The sequence below is a fragment of the Odontesthes bonariensis genome, chromosome 22, assembly GCF_027942865.1.
Source record: "Odontesthes bonariensis isolate fOdoBon6 chromosome 22, fOdoBon6.hap1, whole genome shotgun sequence".
Lineage (NCBI taxonomy): Eukaryota > Metazoa > Chordata > Actinopteri > Atheriniformes > Atherinopsidae > Odontesthes > Odontesthes bonariensis.
Window position 1 is genome coordinate 21,864,292 of NC_134527.1, and position 21,782 is coordinate 21,886,073.

The 21,782-nt window shown below is 41.0% G+C and overlaps 2 protein-coding genes across 4 annotated transcripts in view; one reads left to right on the top strand and one right to left on the bottom strand.

Moving 5' to 3' along the window:
• pde8b (phosphodiesterase 8B) overlaps nt 1-5,836 on the top strand; it is a 63,317-nt gene extending 57,481 nt beyond the window's left edge. For both annotated transcript variants that reach the window (XM_075456260.1, XM_075456259.1), the window contains exon 22: nt 2,864-5,836. In XM_075456260.1, the coding sequence (XP_075312375.1) occupies nt 2,864-2,973 (110 nt within the window). In that variant the 3' untranslated portion in view covers nt 2,974-5,836. The remainder of the gene's footprint in view (nt 1-2,863) is intronic.
• A 418-nt stretch (nt 5,837-6,254) lies between these two features.
• On the bottom strand, nt 6,255-20,837 carry wdr41 (WD repeat domain 41). Of its 2 annotated transcripts, none has more exons than XM_075456263.1 (14): nt 20,633-20,837; nt 20,459-20,537; nt 16,806-16,921; nt 15,985-16,033; nt 15,745-15,873; nt 15,587-15,649; nt 13,962-14,073; nt 13,805-13,867; nt 13,628-13,732; nt 13,344-13,528; nt 11,998-12,119; nt 8,912-8,997; nt 7,223-7,356; nt 6,255-7,130 (listed from the first exon to the last, which is right to left on the bottom strand). In XM_075456263.1, exons 2-14 carry the CDS (start codon nt 20,504-20,506, stop codon nt 6,990-6,992), a joined length of 1,353 nt encoding a protein of 450 aa, XP_075312378.1. In that variant the 5' UTR covers nt 20,507-20,537; nt 20,633-20,837; the 3' UTR covers nt 6,255-6,989. The 2 variants fall into 2 exon arrangements, with proteins under 2 accessions (XP_075312378.1, XP_075312376.1); XM_075456261.1 differs by having other exon boundaries at nt 20,459-20,540.
• Nucleotides 20,838-21,782: the final 945 nt, after the last annotated feature.

The following is a 21,782-nucleotide window of genomic DNA, read 5'->3' on the forward strand; positions in this document are numbered from 1 at the left end:
CAGAGTGTTCACAACATTAGGCGCCGTGCATGAGTGAACCGCACACATCTTCACACGAACACGTCGTTCCTGCCAAGCAGCACCGTGTGGAATGATAACGGGTGTTACAGTCGGTTTACGTTTCACTGGAGGTGTTTATGTTCATTTTCAGAGGAGGATTTCAGTTTTACAAATTCCTTAAAGCCTCTTTTTCTGTCATCATTCCTCCAGTCTGAATGTGAGTACACCTGTTATCATGTGAAGACTGAATCTACCCAAATAAAAAAACAAATGCAAAACATATGTAAATAGAGGATTTTTTTTTAAATAAAGAAAATCCCATTAAATGATGATGAAAAAAACTTTTCATTAGATCACTGTAAGGTTTTTTGTTTTTTTTTAATGTATGGATGTAATCATTCTCTCTTTTCACTTCTGTATCTCCTGTAAAAATGTCTCTAAACTTTTTGCGCTTCATCTTACAAATAACAATAAAAGGAAAATACGAAGAAAAATTAAATCAATATGGGGATTTAAAAAAAAGCATATATGTAATAGTAATATTATATAATAAATTATTCAATTAAATTGATGAATAAATCAAATTAGCCATGAATGAACAGCTATATTAAAAATATCCATCAATAAATAGGAGTATTAAAGCAACATTTATAGAAATTTAAAAATAAAATAAATACTGTTTAAAAAATAAGGCAAAAATATCCATTAATATGTTTTATACAATAACTATAGTATGAATTATATTTTTATTTAATTGAGGTCGTATTTATTGGCATATTAATTTATTTGTTAACTATTTATAAACCTTCTTTTGATTTTGGAAGTTAAATGTAACAGACAGCAGACAACCGTTGGTCTCCACTCTGTATAAAACTGCGTTTTAAGTCAATTCAACTATTCTGCGGTTCCACCTCTTTAAATGTGATAACTTGCTCTTTTTTTTAACCGTTTGATATTAATGAAAACTGGATATTTTGAACCATTTTATCTATAGTAGTAGTTGCACTATTTATTCCAGAAATCTATACTAAACCATAGGCCATTGTGGAGGGAGTAAGCACAGTGGACCAGACTAAACTCCATAAACAAATATCTGCAGGATCTGCAGGGAAGGGACAAGATTTTTCAAACCGGAAGTTCTCTGGTTTTCATTTGACGCAGGAATTGTATTGGGATGGCTTTGTTGCACGTATTCAAACAGACATATGAAGAGGGAAGAAACAAAGTCTTGACCACAAATGAGTCATTCAGCCATCCTTTGGCTGCACCGGAAGCTCACAGATATTGACTGTTGCCCTCTGAGGCCGAGTCATTAGCCGATGTGTTCCCAGATTAACAGAGGACTAACTTTATTCGAGATGTTTGTTTTCTTTGGCTCGGACTTCTGAAGCACCAGCTCGCCCCTCCACTTTAATCTGTTCTGGCAAAAGTTGTTAACATTTAATGACATGAATGAAAAGAAATAAATCTCTTGTCTGTTTTCAGTAAACACAAGACATGAGTTAGCTTTCTTGCTTAAACTACCTGTGTTTTAACCAAACCGCCTGTGACTTCCTCTTATACTGTTCAGACATGGTCTGAAAAATCAGTATTAACCCCTTCTCATGGATACAGCACAGCAGCAGACTAGTGGTACCAGATATTTCTTTCAGTATTCAAATCCAGGGAGATGTCATTTTAACGATGTAACGGTGGCGTCATTTCGCCTTCTGTGCCTTTAGACGCCTTCCCCTGATCTAATGTAGTTTAGCAGATGCCATTACATTAGATGTTCTTACTTGCAGCTGTTCTTATTTTTATTTGGGATTCAGCATAACATGAATGAACTTTAACACATGACCCCTTCTTCCTGTATCCCATCAGATCTTCGTCCTCAGTGGTTGTAAATACATCTCCCATGATCCCCACACTGCGTTATCATCATCAAACGACGCCTTTTGTTATTGCTTTGATTGAGAGACCCCTAGCTGCAGCAATTGCATATTACTGTTTTTTTTTTTTTCCCAAATTCTGGAAACTATCTCAGCTCACCTTTTTCAAAGCTGTAATTCCCTCATTTTTTTTACTAATTCAACTCTGGATTTGCAACGACAAACTGTTTCAATGTACACAGTGGCTGTGTTTACATTCTGAATAACCTGGTTCAGACCTTACTCTGAATAAAACGCCTCCATGTACGCAGCCTTTTTCAAGAAATAATCATATAAAGCATTGTAGTTTTCTGATATCGCTCACATTTTGCAGATATATTTATACAACTTAATCCAAAATATTACATCCTATTGGAGTTCTGCAATACTCCCTTTAGAGTTACAACGCACACTCTGGGCTCCAGAGTTCCCAGATCTGCCTATTATGAGGGATTTTTGGACACAGTCGCTTGTTTTGGTCTGGTTTTCACAGATCAAGTTGCTTGTTTCTGTCACAAGATCTGGCAACATCAGTTCCGACGGTGTTCAGTGCACAACAGGCACAGGTTAGTGGGGAGGAAAAAAAAAAGAAAAACAACTCAGCTTTGGAGCAGGGAGGAATTCTCGAGAAGGCTAATGCTCCATGTTTTGATAAAGACTTTGAAGACTTTGGTACAAGTATTGGAAGTAGAGGAACCTAATATGGACATGAGATATTAATAGGACTCTGCTGTGTAACGAACTGGAATATCTTATCTGTACCTGATCTATATTTAATGTTTGGAATATTTTTTCTTTTTGACCAATAGTTGGAATATTATTGTGCGTGTACACAGATCGATTGTCTGATTAAAATCATGTAAATCTATCCTTTAAATCAACCAAGAAAGGCACCTGTGTCCATAAATTTGCATTTTCTTTAACCTACCTGAACTTTTTCTGTGCATTTGCAGCCTTTGCCTGCCTGCCTGGCCTGATGGAGCACCTGTCGGAGAATTACAAGTACTGGAAGACCTTGGACGAGATGAAGTGTAAGAGCCTGCGTCCGCCCCCTCCATCTTGACCTTCTCCTCTCATCCAGCTCTCCAAGCAGGGAATGATGGGACAGCGGAGGCAGCCCAGCAGTGGAACAATAAGACTTTTCAGCTGTGATTTGACGAAGCTCTGTGCCCTCGCCTTCCCTGAAATCGGCTAGAAAACTGGGCAGTTTAGGACTCAAAGGGCAGATAAACACTGAGGCGCACTTTCCATCCTTTCTCGCGTGCTTTTAGCTGGACGTGGTGTTCTGCCAGCAGAAAACAGGTATTTGGGGGCCCTGTCGACTGTTTGCTGCCACTTTGTGGCCCCCTGAAGTATTTCTCATAGCACCTCGATGAAACTGTGTGGACCTCATGGCTCACCTGACAATCTGTTCCATACAGTGTAACACACCAGAAACCTGCACTTTAGCTAATCGAGACATTTTTATTTAGAGCTACTTTTTTGCCGTTTGCTTTTCACACCTAAATGTTCTTAAATTAAAATTGTTTTATTTTATATTTGTATGTCATTGCAAAAGGCATATTGAAGGAGTGACAGAAACCAGAGCCTGGCTAAAACTGAGTATCTACTAATGCTATTCAGCAGATGTGAGTTCACATCTTAAAACGTTCAATTGCAAACTTTGCGAAAGTGCTCAGCTGGAATTATTCATTCTTATTAGCTGTAAGACATGTTGACTTGTGTTTGGGACCAAATTCTTCCGACGTCTGTCCCTCCTTAAAGATTGCAATAGCAGACTTCCAGAGACAGTCAAGCACCAGGGTGTAGTCCCAGCCAGCAGACGGAATTTCTAAATTTCCAACCACATACACGAGGCTGACCCTGAAGGGTTTTCTTCTGTGGAGATGGATGGATTTTAGGGTCCTGTTGCTGCAGAGAAATAACTACGTTGTGAAACGTCTCACCACATAACCTACTGCTGTAGTTCCTTTTATGTCACCGTCTTTCGAGCACTGTGAAAGCGGCTAGTCAAACATGTATGTCAGAACAAATAGAGTTGCACTACCAGAGTTGGTTGGTTATCAGATTTTTCATCCATAGCTTTATGACACAAACTGTAGACACAGAGAAAAGAAGAAACAAATTGTGAGTATCAGAACAGTATATATAAATTTGCGGTTTGCGCATGTGGAGCTTTCGTTTGGACCTCACAGAATACTGAATAATATACGAAGAAGCATGTGGCTCTGACCTTTTTTTTTTTCCTTTTTTTTATTTTAAGGCATATGTAAAGTCCTTTAAACACAATTCAGCTTGCAATCATTTGGCATATGTTTTAAATTGGTTTTGGTTTCAGATATGAAGGCAAAAAAGGCAATCACATCACGGGATTTGAATGACGTGCCTGCCCTCTAGTGGCGATAAAGAGCTGATGCACAGTAAAACAAACGAGAGAGGAAATTAGTAATTGGCTCACCAGATTTGGGATGATAATCTATCAAAGTCAGCATCTTTCATTTATGAATACATATATAAATGAAATATTTTGCCATCCCAGCATCTCTCAGGTCACTTTTCAGGTGAGACAGTTTAGGAAACAGCTAAAGCCAGCAGGAGGATCTTTTGAGATGGAGATTAGAGGCTAAATCTAATACCCATAAACTACTGTTGCTGTGAGATTATATAATGTTTTACTAGTTCTTGTCTCCCTATTAGAGTGAAGTAGGATGAATTGTAGCTCTGTGTGTATAATCCAAAAGGGGCACATTCCAGATTCAACCAAAGGCACAGAGAGCTTCGTACAGGTGCCTTATTCACTGGTCTTCTTTACTGACACAACATGTTTCTTTCGTTGAAATAGTTCTTCCCCACCTCTGCACAAAATAAAAATAAAAAAAAACACAAAAAGTATTTTAGGACTTTTAAAAGAAAAATGTATACATATATACGTCCGATGTGTTGCTTCATGGTCAACGCGGTGGTTTTGAGTTGGTGAGTCAGTGTTGATGGTCCCGACATTTAATCCAGTGTTTTGTACAACTGAAGTTTTAAAGACAGAAACTGAAGCGAGCGGTTCCAATATGTATTCCACCGTTGTTCTATGGTTTCAACTCACTTTAAATAGATTCAACTGGTCACATCAACGTTCAATGTATTTATGTGGTCAAAGTATTCCAAGTCTTAAAAAAGAAAAAAGAAAGAAAAAAACGCCTTAATCCCGTCACGTCTCCCCTGTTCGGGTCCGCTGTCGCTGCAACACACTGTAAACTACCTAATGTACCTGCTGTTCCTGTAAATACTCAGCCAACATCATTTTTGCTTTGCTTTCTTACATGTTTTGCTTACAGTATGCACCTTTTGTTTTGGATGTTAAGTGTTGTTGATTTCCAAAATCTCTGGAATCTCTTCTTTTTTTCTTTTCTTATCGTGACCTGAAACGCAGCTCCAGCTCTGAATGTTTCATAGCCGCTATCTCTGATCATGAGAGGATATTTTTGCTAATCTCTAATCAAGATTTCTATTCATAAAGAGGATTTCGATATTTCAGATCTACATGTCAGACAACCATGCCTTTTTTTTTTTCCTCTTTCCTGTTAGCAGCGATGACTGGAATATGAAGACATCCTTTAGATGAGCTTGACAGCCAGCCTCTTAAAGCCTTGCTTTGAGTTTACTGAGGCAGAACCAGGCTTCTTAGAGCTGCTTGTTGAGTAATGAGCCTTCATCACTTACAGGGATTTCTCTTTCGTCCCTAACACTGATGGCCGTGACTGCGAACGCGCCAATTCCGTGTTTGGTAATCATTTATAAACAGAACAATAATCAGATGGTGATATACAGTACAAAACTTATTTTTATGAAAAGATTTATCATTGCTGGCCATGACCGTAACTGTTCTGTAATTTTTTATTATTTCTGCTATAAAGGCTTTATGCTAAAATCTCCCACGTTTGTTTGGAAAGTTTAACGTATTTTGCCCTCTGCTTTATGTCTTACTTTGATGTTTTCTGTCAAACACAAAAATGTATTGTGAGAGACGATTAAAGAACTATTTAAATATTAAGTTGTGACATCAGTGGCAGCAACGCGTTCAGAAGAGCAAGTGCTTCTTTTACCTTCTTTGTTCTTAATTTCAGGGGTTGGCAACAGTTTTAGGGGTTGAGTCCAGAAAGTCTTTAACATCATTGTGGGGTGCCTTAGCTCGGGGGGGTTTGAACGAGTCAGAGGACCCCAGCCCTTCGCTCTCGTGGTCCTAAAAGTCATGTCAACAAGGCTGCTGACTTTCATTTACGGATGGCCTCCAAGTATTTCCTTGGTAAGGTCATTTGTGCCTCTTCTAAATAATCACAGCAAACATGCGTCTCACATTAGAAATAAAATTCAAAATGTAGTTATTTATTCACTTATTTCCACGTAAACAAGGCAACGACCAGACTCCACCACACAATAAGTCAACAATTCTGCGTTAAAAGGCACAGCTTTCATTTCAGTCAGCATCTCATAATGCTGGGGGGGGTGGACTTCGGACAGAGAGCTGAGCTAGTGCTGGATGTAGGCCCTCCTCCCAGGTGAGGTTGTTCCTGAACGTCCAGCTGGGAGGGGACCCTGAGTCTGACCGAGGGCGTGCTGGAGATATTGTTTCTCAGTTGGTTTGGTAACACCAACATGAGGAGAAAATCCAGGAAAGGGAGGTCCGACTTCAGCCCCCCCCCAGGCTATCGAGCGGCTATCGACTGCCTCTTTCAACATGTCAAAATACATCAGTGCAAATTAAAAGTCACAGTAGAATAACAGCACAACTAAAGGTCACAACAATGGTTTTTTTGTTTTGGCACTTAAGTTTTGGTACAAAATGACCAACTTCACGCCAACATCAAGACACCCCAAAGCAGAAGCAAAACTATCTCAATTTGTTTCTGAAATGAGGTGCCTTCTCATTTTTTTATTTTGTTAAATACTTGGTTTGAGTCCAAAGCCAAACAATAACTGTTGAATGTCCATAAAAGTAAAGAGCATTCAGTAGACTACGAACGAAATGATTGGGAGCAGCAACTTCCCACCTCTCTCGGCTACAGGCGCCGACTTAATGCTTAAAGATCAAAGTCCTCCGTTCTCCTCCAGTTTCTGGAAAAGCGCCAGGCTGCGGAGATGCGACTGCCTCTCTCCGTTCTTCCAGAGAATCAGCAGATGGTCCGTGGAGCATGTGACCAAACCGTTTTCCCTGAAACTGACGAACATCTGAAACAAGAAGTGCAAGAAGTACAGCTGAGCGCGCCGCGATGGAATGAAACTGAAGTAGAACATCGAGCTGGGACATCGCGGACTCATACCTGGACAGCTCCCGAGTGTCCGATCAGATCGCCTGTCAGCTCCAGCGTCCTCATGGCGGGGATTTCCATGACCTTCTTTGACTGAGGAGCGGACTGCTTGTTTGATCGACTGAAAGTCCACATCCCAAAAAACCCTGCGAGAGGATCAGAAAATAATGAGTAACCCTGCTGTCGGCCTCCAACTCTCCTCCACAACGCTGCTGAGAGCTGCCGCTGAAAGAAGAAACGCAGCCCACACTGAGCCACCTCTACGCTGGAAGTCGATCCAGCTCCACTGCATTTAGACCAATTGTAAAAGTATAAAAATTTTGGTCAAATCATTTTTTTTGGCTTATTCAACGTTTATAAAATTGGACTCTCTCAGACTAAATACTTTAGAAAAATAAATTTGCAGCAACAGTTTTTTTCCAACTCTTTGTTTGCTCCTGTTAAATGCTGAACTGCGACATGGTCAGCTGCTTTCTTCTCTCTGTGTGCCGTTTGGTGCTGTGCTGTCCCATGGATTTTAGGGACTCGCCACTCCCCCAATAAAAACACAGCTGATCAGTGGGGATTAAAACATTACAAGACTGAAAAACCAAAAGTCACAAACAAAACGTGCAGCAGAGCTCTGGGGAACTGCAGAGCTGAGCGACAGATGTCTTTAGATTCTTCACGTTAAACTGCCCTTTCTGTTCATTTCACAAGGAAATGAGGACCATACCAAGAGAAAAAAAAAAACCACACAAATTCTCCTTTAAGGCAGCAGTTAATGTAAGAGACTGACATTGATTTCCAACAACAACAACAAAAAAAAAGAGATAACTGGCATTTCATGATGAATTAAAAGGTATCACAGCCCAATGCCTTGTCTTTGGCCCTGACACTTGACCCCAATCGTCTGTTTACAAAGGAAAGATGCTTCTTTTCATTTAGGCATTTAGGATTAGTGGTCAACTAGCCATCCAAACTCCTCAAAGCCCCATTTGAAAGAGACTAGAAGACCTGAGAGATGCATCTGGTCTTTCAGGGGAAAAAAATTCATCAGAAATGGTCTCCATGGAAGGGTGGCTGTCAAGAAACCATTCCAAAGTAAGGGTAACAGGGAGAAAAGGCTGAGCTGTGCCAAATGACACAAGAAGTGGACTGAGAATCAGTGGCAACAGGTCTTATGGAGGGATGAATCCTCCCCAGAGCCCCGACCTCAACATTATTGAAGCAGTGTGGGATCATCCTGACAGAGAACGGAACAAAAGGCAGCCGACATCCAAAGAAGAGCTTTGGGATGTCCTTCAAGAAGCCTGGAGAACTATTCCTGAATACTGTTTAAAGAAAAGACAGAAAGCTCGTCTAAGAGGGTTCAGGCTGAAGAATAAAGGTGCTCAGACCTCGGTTTGCTTTTTTCTGGCAATATATAAGCAACTGAAGGGTGACTCATAACTTTGACACAGCACTGAATGCTTGTGATGAATAACAGGACACGTATCATTGCTTTTAAATAATTATTAAATCTACAGGAGGAAATGAGACGGTGAATGACTCTTCAAATAGCTACATGTTTGTTCAGGAGTGCATGAACTACTTACCATCCTATCAGTTGTGTAAGATTTGAAATTACACCTGCAATCCTATGTTTGTGTTTGCATCCTGCTGCATGCGTGTGCGTGTGTGTGTGTGCGTGTGTGTGTGTGTGTGTGTGTGTGTGATAACCTGCAGAGGCCGGTTCAGCAGGTAACGGTAAGTCTTGTATCTCCCACATCCTCACGCTGCCGTCTTCAGAGCACGACATCAGCTCACTGAAACAGACAAACACAGCTTAGCCTGACAGAAGCCTGCATGTTGAATAAAAGCTAAACTCTTCTGCTGCTTGCGCTAAGAGTGAACTGAACGCGTGTAACTAGCAACGGGCTGGATCTGGAGATTGGGAGACACAAAAGACTCAAACTAAACAACACTGCTGTTGAATTAAAGCCATAATAAAGCTCTTTTTGCATCCATTAACGCAGGCAAACATTGTAACGTGAGGTCTGGCTGAAAAAGTTGACAATGGCGCCCTCATGTGGATGAAAAATGGAGTGCACGCTTCTCGCTCATCCAACTAGATCAGCAGCACAGTACGTTTGTTGTTGTTGTTGTTGTGTGAGTCCAACCAAAACTAGACTATAAAAATGTATGAAATTGAGCTTCTCAATGCCAAACTAGCACACCCAGATAATGTGGGTGCATGTATTCCCTAAACTAGTCTCAAATGGGCCTAAGTGCTCTGGACATGCTTCAAATTTCCATCTTTTTGCATCTTTCTTTAAAAATAGCTAAGTGGAAGTGCCCCCCACGCATGTGTAGCAGTCACAGTGCCGTGTGGATTAAGAGTTTTTCAAACTTTGACAAAACCAACATTCCTGTGGGGGATGTTTACGTATGTGGATAAAAAACAGATCTTCATTTTCTTTCCACAAAGGAAAAAGAGACAGAAACTGCCTAATTTACAACAACCTTCGGCCCTTTAAAAGCTTTTGGGAGTGGAAATATAAGCAGACACTTGCCATAAAATTGGGACAAACTAAAATGAACAGAGGATCTTTCTGTTGGAAAAGTGGGACACCGTACTATCTTATCTTCACCATAAATCGAAGTTGACACTTTAACACCCTTTCCCACCAGAGAACTGACCAGATGGCTACACACGAACTGAGAATACTTCACTAAGACTCACTTTTAATCAAATCTTAAACTGTATTAAATGTGTTTGATAACCATATACACGTTCTTTCAGGTTTCCAGCTAGATCACAAGACGCATATAGAGACAATTTGTACGATTCTGGCTTAAATATCGACTGAGAAATAATCTTGTTGGGAAAAGACAAACCCGCCGATGGAACAACATTGCCCCCTAGTGGTCTATATTGTTGAATAGCTGAACACAAGGACTCAGTAAGATGGACAAAATATATGCAACAATTTAACTTTTAACGATGTCCCTTCGGTATCTATTTGGTATTTGTTTGGTATCCCCATTGTTAACACAGAAAATCAACATTGTGCGGTTCGCTATTCATGTGTCACGACTTCATAGATATCCATCTGAATTTTGAAAGTCATAATCATCAATTACGTTGTGTGTTATTTTGATGTCTTTATATTGCAAGTCTATGTTATATCTTTAATCTGCATATCTTAACAAGATGTAGTGTTTTCAGAATCACCGAGACAAATGTTCTATGAGACAGAGTAATGGAGAAATAAGAGTTTCTTTGTCTCATCCAGAAATCCCCATATAAAACAGATCATCTTACACAGACACCCAGGCAGACATTCACCACAGTTCAGGCATATCATTGGCTGAAAGAGTAGTGTAAGCTTACGTCATGCCCCGCCTCCGAGAGTCAAATCACGGAACCCGCGAATCCAAACTCAGAGCAGAAGAAAGAAGAAAGAGGACAGAGAAGAAGGAGATTTGAGCAGACACAGAGCAGAGAACAGGACGCAGATCACAGTTGCTCAGAGAGAGTTGGAGATGACTTGAGAAGAAAAGAAGAGCTCACCAGAGTTTTTGGGAGTTTCCCATAATCTCAGGAGAGAGCGGAAAGACGAGAGGATGAAGCCCTCCATAACCCAGTGAGACCCCGGAGACGAGAAAGAAAGACCCGAACAAAGATAAGAACAGAATTAAGTTTTCCTACCCAGAAAGCCAACTCCAAGCAACCTTTTATTAATCTTCTGTGAACTTAAGTTCACTTCATCAGAGAAGCAACGGACCCACTGACACTCGGAAGATTCGATCATCTAACCACAGCCCTCGGCACCATCGTTCCCGTTTCCCGGTGAAAAGAAGCAACTGAGAAGTCCGCTAAAGTCAGCCACCACAACCAGGAAGGCCCAGAGAGCGGAAGAGAAATCCCCTCGGACCCCGGTGGGCCGCTGCCGTGTTCCGAGCTGACTAAACAGAACTTCAGCACAGTAAGACCGACCCGTTTTCACCTTAAAGTGGGTTTGATGGATGTCTCGAGGCTTTCACAGAATGATAAATTAATCCAAAATGTCAGTATTTAGCGTCAAATAGTAAGCCAACCTAAACTATTTGAATGAATCCAGTATCCCTCCATTCCCATATTTTATTTTCCATTCACTAAGTGTTTTATATAATCACCCATATTCAATGCATCTCCTGTTTGTTTTAAAGGTTCATGTTTTGGTCATATCATTTTAATAAATAGCTCATATATCTATATATATGTTATAATCACAGATTGTGTCGTATGCTTTCTTTACGTAATGTCTGTCCAACCAAACGAGAACTTTCACGAAAGTAGCGAGATATGAGACTGATTATTAATTGATTATTAAATTGATTATTAATTTAACATACCAGGATCGTAAGATTTTAACAGTTTTCCTCCCTGACTGCAACTTAGAACAAGTTAAAACAAAGGAAGGTGGTGCCCTAAATTCGAGGTTTAAGGTTTATTTGAGACAGTGAGAACGTCTTATAAATCCTTATATTTGATGCATATATAAATGCCCAATAACGCTACACATGTATACTGGGACAAGGAGAGTGGTCCCTTTAAATGGCCAAGTTCAGCTGTAAGCGTGGCCCGACTCTATTGCGCATGTAGCCATGCTGACGATTCCGAAATCTTTTTTATGTAAATAAGATTGAGGGACAAATAAAATATTCAGCAGAGCAACCAATATTCTCTCGACGTGACTCACGCCGCACCCCCTTTTTTCTGTCACAAGTCTTCAGGGAGACATGAAACAAGAACAAGGTGTGAAACATGTACAAGATCCTACCAGTCAGACAGCAGCATGGTGTGTAGCACATTAGAGTCATGCGCAGCCTTCCTGTAGGCCACCACAGTCTTGGTCGCAACATCATACACGTAAAGGCCGCTGCCCACCGCTGCGAGGATGAGCTGCAAAACAAACAAATATGAAATTTTTTTGTTTGTTTTGATGATACATTGTTAGGATAGTATGGACAATACAAAAAAAAGGATATATATATATATATATTTTTAAGTTCTTGTTTTTCATTGCAGACACCATGAACCCAAGATGTTTCATGTTTTGACTTCATTTCATTTGTAAATAGCTTTACATTTATATCCCATCCAGAAAAGAGCAGGGACGTTACAGCTTTTACCTCTTTGTAATATCAACAAGCACTTGCCAGGCTCGCTGTGGCGTTGAGGACGCCAAAAAGGCGAAGAGTTTCAGGCGGTGTGCAACAGGACGGGGTTGCTGTTGGATGTTGCTCGGAAAACCCTGCTCTGAACCTTTTCTGCATCAATGCTGCCAGCGCAGTGTGTAAATGAGCTTTGCCAAGAGCACTAATACGACCAAAAACCATCTGATGGGTCTGACCACAATACATAATTGCAGGGTGTGGAGATCATAGATGCCCTCGCCTCTTTATACGCTGAAATCCTTTCATGCAATGCACACTATTCGATGATATTACAATGTGCAGAGGGGGAAATGTGCAATTTCCTTCCAACCTTTCTTTGAGGAAGATTGTTTTTAACAGCTTAATAATTTTTTCACACATCTGTTGACAAACTGGAGATTCTCTGCCCATCTTTGCTCTTCGGTGAATAAGCCTTTTGTGGGACCCGCTGTTGTTTCAAGCCATGATTAAAATCTGTTGACATCACCTGTTTGAAATAACTGTTTATTTTACGCCATTACAAGCCTAAACGCATCCCAACCTTTTTTTGGAATGTGTTGCAGGCCTGAAATACAAAAGTAGATCAACACGAAGGTTTTTTTGTTTTGTTTTGTTTTAAGTGGGGTTGTGTGAAGTACTTGCCGGCTAAAGCTAAAAGCTACTTACAACGGAACCAACGGAAGAGCAAGATTTTTCATTATCTAAAGCAACTCGAACCTAAAACATTTCAAAGCAGTCTGAGCAAACACTTTAGTGTGGATACATACAGTGAAATGTTTGAGGTTCAAGTCATTTTAAATGGTGGAAAATGTGCTCCTGTGGTGACACCGTTTTAAGTAGCTTTTAGCCTTAGTACTAATATAAATATTTCTTTAACAAGCAAACACGTTTTTTCTCGTTGTTGTGTTTTTTAACGGCGGCATGATCGACCGTTCCAGCGTCACCTGTCCTGTCTTTTATCAGCACTCACCCTTCCATTGGTAGACAGGTGCTGTATAGACATTTCGCTGGGTTTGGGAGCCCCCAGTCGGATTTCAGTCGGTGAGCTGGGTTGTGACTCCTCCCACAGGATGTGCTCATAGGACAAATTGTTCCATTCAATGGAATCCCACAAGATCAACTCGCCTGCATGGGAACCGCTGGCAAAAAGCCTGTCTGAGGAACCCAAAAAAAAAGCAGAATTTCTCTGCATCTCAAAACACTCGATAGAATTCGGTTTTATCGAAGCTTCAGAGTCTAAGCGCACCGACTGACCGTTGACGTTAATGAGCGCTCGAATCTGGTCGTGGTGGTCGGACAGACAGCGGATCTCAGCCACCGACACTGATGAATCGGTGGAGACTGTCAACCTAAAGATCACTGCACAGAAGAGGGGACAAACGTATTCTCAGCAATGCAAATTAAATCTAATCACAACAAGTTGACTCTTACCTATCTCTTTATCCATAGCAGCTGCTATGCAGTTCTTGGGGAGCTCTATCAAAGCAGTTATTCCTGTAAACGACGTAACACACACAAAAAAAGGCCTCTATCAGTTTATGTGCAAACAGCAGCATCATGGGTGAGCACAGTTGGTGTTTTCCCTTACCGGTGTCGCTGTGGTTCTGTCTGTGACACTGCAGCTGGAAGTCTTTGTTCCACACGCACAACTCTTCTCCGCCAGAGACGCACACACCCAGTCGCTCCAACACCAGCAAACACTGGAACAGAGACACACACACACACACACACACACACACACACACGGATCAGAGCGTGACCACAAAGGCTCTTTTTGATTTTCACATACACACACAAACACCAAAAACATCATCAAAGATGATGAGAAATCAAATATAATTAACCTAAAGATGCTGCAATTAACCTTCAGCTACGCTCAAGGAGGCAATTGCCAGTTTCTACTTTGAATTATAACTGGGATAACTCAGCCTCAATACTTTTACTTTGTGATTCTTTTTAACGTTAGGTTCAAATATATGTCGTATGACACATTTCACAACTGATCTGGTCGGCGGTGAGCAATATGATTTGTGTTCCACTAAAAAAGGGAAACACAGGGGGGCTTCAGGGCTCTACTAAAACTGCTTTACACGATCAGATATTCCTTTCTCTTCCACGCCCCCTCTCCAAACGGTCTGACCAGCTCGGATTGATTAAAAACGGGGTAGTGCAAGAGAGCTGCTCGTTCTTTGGTTGACGTGAGCCAACTGCAAACGTGTCCCCCGATGGCGTCATTAAGTAAAGGAAGAAAAGCCCGGAGTACGAATCGCAGTTCAGGAGAGGAAGAAAACGACTTTAAGCTTTATAGCTCTTAGGGGATTCACAGACAAACATTTCTATCAGCTGGTATTCAGCTTGATGACCAACAACTGGCCTAAGAGCAAATGAAACCCTGTCAGCTGATGGCAGTGGCCAGAATCTATCCGGTGTTTCCTGGTTGTATCGCATCGACTTTGCCCTGAAACTGAAACGGTTTACTAGGCTAAAAAGTCTCTTGAAACAGTCTTTTGAAAGGAGGAGATACTTTAAAACTGTTTTTTTTACAGTGCATCCCAGGCATTAAAGCCAAAGATGCCAAAGTTTTACAATTGGCCTATCCCTCATGTCTGAAGACCATCTACAAGCTTGATTTTCCTTTCACACAAAGGTCGGTTGAAACAAATCTGCGGTTTGATCGGCAGCCGCCAATAACCACGTCTGACCACTACAAAGACGTCCCAGCCTCCGACCGGATTTCAGCTTGCTTAATATTCTGAAGCAAATGGAAGGGAAGGCTTTGGGTGGGTGAGGAATTACAGCCAATGGCACGAGGTCAGGGAACACAGGAGGGAAACCTTAAAGAAGAAAGTAACAAACAAAAACACAAAAGACGTGACGGAAAGCTCGATGAAGAAACTGCGGTTCGGTCCGGGAACTGCGCAGGACCTTGTTATGTTGGTAATATCATGATGGACTTTAGAGAGATGTCCCTTGAAGAAACTTAAAATTTCTCCTCAGAAAAACAGGGGAGCAAAAACAGATTGAATAACCAGTAGCAGCTTTCATCAGACTGTAAAGTTAATAATAAAAAACACACTGAAAAACGTGTGGTCCAAAATCAGCTTGAAGAAAAGTATTCATTTATTACACTCACCCGGAAAAAAACACGTTTATCTCACGATGTTCGTATTTAACTTTATAAAAAAAACGAGTGACTCAAAGGACTTCAGCTACCTTTACAGAAGACTGGAGATCTGAAATGGTCTGAACCCTGTTTCCTGTATCAGGATCCCACAGCTGACGGCTGTGATTAAGGAGAATGAATCCTGAATGAAATACAACGATAATATCAGGACAGTTTGGTGTGTGCGTTGTGCGGAGTCTGAGGATACGCTGAGACTTCGGTCTGAGGAGGCAGTGATGAGCGACGTGTGCGATGTGACCTCATTACTGCAGGTGAAGGTGGTTATGGCTGTGATTTGCTGGGAGTGGCCCCTCAGCTCCTGCAGCCTCTCGCCAGTCTGCCAGTTAGACAACAACAAAAAAATACATATATATACACCTTAATTAGTTATAAATGTGCTGTGAACAACTACAGATTGAACAGAGATAATAAGCTTGCAACATTTTACCTCGATATTCCACACCAAAACAAGGCCATCATCCCCTGCTGAGGCACATCTGGAACACACGAGACAACGCCGATAACTCAGTTTGCACCGTCCATTTTTCATCTTTAGCAGGCTGACTAGCCAAACTCACTCCATTCATGTGAGGAATCATTTCCTACAGGTCCATCTCCACCTGAGAAATTCTACAATACATCTGTCCTGGAGCTTACCACCTTAACTCGCCCTCTGACCCTGAACCATCCACCCTGCCTGTTCCCAAAATCAACACACAGGGATGAGCGGATGAAACAGAGATAAAATGAGAACAGAGGAACTGTTGAGGATATACATTTTCAGACTTCAGAAGCAATCTGGAGAGAATTTTCTGGCCTTTGCCCTCGACTGTGGACCTACCTGCGGAGAGGACGAGACCCCGAGGAGGGGGTTATTACTGGAGGAGACCAGGCGTAAAACAACCCCCCCCACCTCCTAACACACACACACACACACACATACACTCTTAGGTCTGTTATAAATCCCAATCTGACCACTTATGCAGAGCCACTCTACCATCCCGGTGTGTAGTGCATTCACACAAAGCAGCGCAGAGAGGCCAGCAGGTGAAGAAGCTTTATGGATGTGTGCGGGCAGCACTCAGAGGCTTTGGTTACACTGCACTGTGAGCCCACAATCACACAGTGGTGATGATTGGGCTCTTGTCATGCTCTGTAAGTTTGCTGTAGGTGAGGATCTCCTGTCAATCACAGAGGGATAGAGGCCAGCCAAGGGTAGAGAGGTTAGAAAGAACGTGGGGGGGTGAGGGGGGGCTGTGGTCTGCTCACCTGAAGTCATCAATCTGCACCAGAAATCGAACAATGTCAAAATGTCCTTTCAGCACCTGCAGCTCAGTGAAGCAGTTTTTGGGCTGTTCCTCTCCGATGCACAACACGGGGCTTTTCTGCAGACACGAGAGGGAGAGTGGTGAGACAAACAGGCTGTGGTGGAGAAGCAGACTGTGGACCGGAGAGACAGCACAAACAGAAAGTGGTGGGAAGGAATTCACTACATCTACTCACCTACCATCTATGGTAGTGCGTTTCAAAGGGAAATATTGCGCTCTTCACTGCACTGTGTTGTCGAGAAAGAAACAGATTCTGATTTTCTATTTTAATAACATTTAAAGGGGTTATTCGGGGTTTTTTTTGTTTGTTTTTTTTAAACCTGGACCTTCTTTCTGGCATAAAATACGTTCATCTACTCACCGATAACTTGGTGAAAGTCAGCGTCCTGTGGACAATATTTAGATACTTGAGATCCGCGTATATCCATATAACAGGGCATAGACAATACAGCATCTAAATAAGGCATTATCTGTCTTTATTTCACCAATACTTTAAGACGAATGAATGAATGAACGCGTACTACTGCACTGCCGTAGAGCTGCTGTGTTGTTGTTATTGGGGGCTATCGGGGGGCTTTCTACACACGCGTCTACTGGGATGACGTCATCGACCCGCGCCGCGGCAGCACAGCTCATTCACTCCGGTAAGGACGTCGATCGTACTCAAAGTTGTCTTCCACTTCGTCCAAATCTGAGAAATATCCTGCCACGTTGCACAAAAGTTGCAGTAGCAAACTCCGTGTGAAGTTAGCCGACTGTCACAGAGCACGGAGTAAATAAGCTGTGCTGCAGCGGCACGCATCGATGACTTCATCCCAGTAGAAGCGTGTGTAGAAAGCCCCCCGATAGCCCCTCATAACAACAACACGGCAGCTATGAGCTAACAGTGCAATAGTACGCGTTCATTCATTCATTCCTCTTAAATTATTGGTGAAATAAAGACAGATAATGCCTTATTTAGAGGCTGTATTGTCTATGCCCTGTTCTCTCCCGTTATATGGATACACACGGATCTCTAGTCATCTATACGTCTTCCATCTATATTTAAGGACCCCGACTTTCACCAAACTGTTATCGGTGAGTAGATGAACGAAATAAGGTCCAGGTTTAAAAAAAAAAGAACTTCCCCTTTAACGCATTTCTATAGATTCCATACACATTTAGCTGATGATAAAGTCGCCCGGTGTGTCGTGGGGCATTTCTATATTGACGTATTATAAATCATTCTTCCACCCTTTCTTCTCTGAGCTTGTATTACTGTGCTGCCTGCTCTTCAAGTAAGAGATTTTAGTGGACGCTAATTTGGTGAACAGTTTCTTTAGTGGTCTCACAGCCGATCAAAATCAACATCAGCTAAACATCAACGAGTCGAGTTTCCGTTCACTTCGGAAGCAAATCTTAAGATAATTAATTAAAAAGTGAAACAAAAACACTAAGTTGTGCTGTTTCACCAGAGGGTGGCAGTATACAGAACGTAAGGACTCGTCACGTTGTGTTGTAAGCTGGGACTTCAGCGCCAACTTGTGAGGAACGCTCTCCTTTTACCTTATCAGACCATTGTTGTCTGCTTAGTTTGTGGTTTGGTTTTCCTAGAAAAGGGTCCTATGTAGTGAAGAAGAGAAGAGATGGAGAGAGAAAGAAGGAGAAAGAAGATCGACCGTAGATGAATCTCACTGCTGAATGAAAGATCTGCTGATTCGCAAGCTGATAATGTGCTGAAATCTGATTCTTCGCAAAATCCACCTTCTGTGTTTTTTTCGACGAATTCACAAAAGTAAACAATTCTACAAGCTAGATTCAGCGAAGTGTTCATTTTATCGAGTCATGTGGTGGATTTTATGAGCTACTATACTGATAATAAAGATGTGTTTTAACATTCAGACTCATTAAAAACGCTGTTTGTATGTTTTTTTACTTGCGGAGGACAGATGTTTAACACTTTGTTACGAGGATTAAAAATGGGCTGAGATATGTCCTTAAAGGGTTGATCCTATCTGAGCGTCCAAAACACTGAGCGTCCTGATGTTAGAATTCAGGATCCGTACATTGAAAAGAACCTCAGAGTTCGAGAGGATACAAAAAAGGCGACCAAACAAGCCAGCATGTGACATCAACTTTGCTTTCTCTATAGGCTACATTGCTTGTGACTGTAATTCAGTAGATGAACTAGTTACCCAACACAAAACTCGCAGAGGGAAAAAGAAAAAATAGAAAGCTTTCCCACTTGACATTTTTTGGTTAAAAGAACAATTCAGTGATCCCCAGACATCTAGTCTAAATTTGGTCAAAAAGTCAGTGCTTTGTAGACGTCTGGGCTTAGCCAAAGATGTTGATTCAATATTTCATAATGATTGAAAATATAAATATGACCTATTCATATTGGACTCAAACTTGGAAAGAACAGTCTTCAGTGGAAAATGTTAAAGGAGAACTGCGATATTTTCAACATTAAGCCTCCTTTCTGAGTCGTCTGCAATGTTTTAGAACCCCCCTCACCGCTTTTTTGATGTTTACTGCTGTCTCCGGTATTTGCCTAATTTTGATTCATCTCAACCTGCTTCAGAATGGCAAGTCATGTGCATGTCCTAAAAGGTCCGTAAAAGCACCATAAACGTCCGTTTTCAAAATCATCAACTCACCGGAGTGGTTACTGGTGTGCACTGGTAATCCATATCAAATTTCGTTGCGAAAAGTTGCTTCTGTCGTGTTTTATTTGGCAGCTCGTTCGTGCTCAAACTATTTTCTTAGCGGTGGCGGAGTAATATCAACGAACATCCAGTACAAAATGTCAAATAAAACACGACAGAAGCAACTTTTCGCAACGAAATTTGATATGGATTACCAGTGCACACCAGTAACCACTCCGGTGAGTTGATGATTTTGAAAACGGACATTTATGGTGCTTTTACGGACCTTTTTGGACATGCAACGTACTTCCCATTCTGAAGCAGGTTGAGAAGAATCAAAATTAGGCAAATACCGGAGACAGCAGTAAACATCAAAAAAGCGGTGAGGGGGGGTTCTAAAACATTGCAGACGACTCAGAAAAGAGGCTTAATGTTGAAAATACCGCAGTTCTCCTTTAAAACTGATTAAAACTGAGCATTTCAAAGCTGTCATGATGTTATGTGATAAAGATTTCATACCAACGTAACAGAAAAACCTTCAGCTAATCATAACAGTGCGTTTTCAGATTGTTATAACTGCACTTTAACTGAAGTAAAAGCTTTACAACTTCCTCAAGCAGTTAGAGAAGAGTTTAGTTTATTTCTACATGAAACCATGCATACAATCCATTCTGGGCGCACTTTTGATACAGAAAGAAGATGGAGGTGGTGAACCTGTTTTATGAGAATGAATGTCACAACAAAACAAAAAAATAGAAAAGAGAATATGGTCATGTGACTGGGAAAAATAAGCTTAGAAACATGCCTCTATCTTACAAATCTGTGACAATATAACTGATAATATGGATATCTGACGTGTGTATAATGGTTATCATAAATAAAACGGTGATAGTTCGAGTAATACTTTAGAAATAAACAGGAATCTGTGTAAACACGTTAGCTATCTTTGCAGAAGTAGCTAGCTTACCTCCACTGAGCCCTGAGCCTCTCGACCACCAAGAATCCACCGAAGCATTACTTCTTCTTCTTTTACCAAATAATATTAACTACTGGTACACAGATACAGACATTTTGGTTAGACATGTTATTTTCAAAGAGCCGGCATGTATGTGGCTTACGCTGCAGGTGTATTATGTCTCACCAATCATCTACGTAACTAAAAAACGCTGTCTTGAACGCCTGCTTTAATGTCGTCGTATTTGAGGGATTTTATACGTTAAGTTCCGGTTTATTGGCCGTGTAATTCTACTTATTATGAAAAAAACTATGTTAATACTGTCGCTTTAAAGCTACATAGCGTAAAGGGTAAATTTAAGTCACGACCACAACAAACCACTTCATGTGACACAAACTACGGAAGCTTTCGTGGACATGACTGGCGGAGGTCGATTAATATTTGGGAAGTGAAACTTGGCGTCAACAGGCTATGTTGTGTGTCCTTTACGAATCGTGTTCCCTTGAAACAAACTGCCCAGATCCATATTAAAAGAGAATAAAAAAACTGTGTTTTGTCTTGTTTTGTTTTGCACACATTATTCCCATCAAAAGTTACATCCAGTCCAGCTATTTCATTACTTGTATGAATATAGACCAATCCCACCAAACTCACCCTCTCGTTATACAAGTAGCCCCTTTTTTTTTTATTGTACTCTGCTTAAACAGTTATCTGCATAGATTTTAATAGAAAAACTCAAAACAACTACTCAAATTATGATTACGCATAGCCTAATGTTACGTTAAACCTTTGAAAAAGCTATAGTTGTGTTACATAGTGCTTTACAACCAAGGAAGATTTCAGAACTTTTCCCACCACTGCTTAAGAAAAAATTGTCCATCAAATCACAAGATGGTGGAACAAAAACAAACAAAAAAAAGAATGTCAGAGTCCCTAATTAAAATCAAATCAATTAAGACAACATTGAAATTAAATATATGCAGGACATATTCATATATGTTGAAAAGAAAACAGAAACACACCTCAAACTTTGTTGAGGTGTTTGTTTTAGGGAATCTAAAACCAGATGGAGCAAAATCAGTTTAACAAAAGATATTCTTGAATACTAAAGAAAGTTCACAGACTCGACAAAACAGATCTTCAGCCAAGAAATCAGGGACCGATCCCCTGAACCCCGCTGCATCGTCTGAGAGGGAAGCATTAGGAATCAGCCTAAGGATAGGACAAAGCTAAGACAATAACAAAACAGGTTTCAACATGATAAAATTACATTTCAAAGAAAAACCTTGTTTTGGTTATCAAAATCAAATTTCGCTCGTCTACACTGTCAATATTA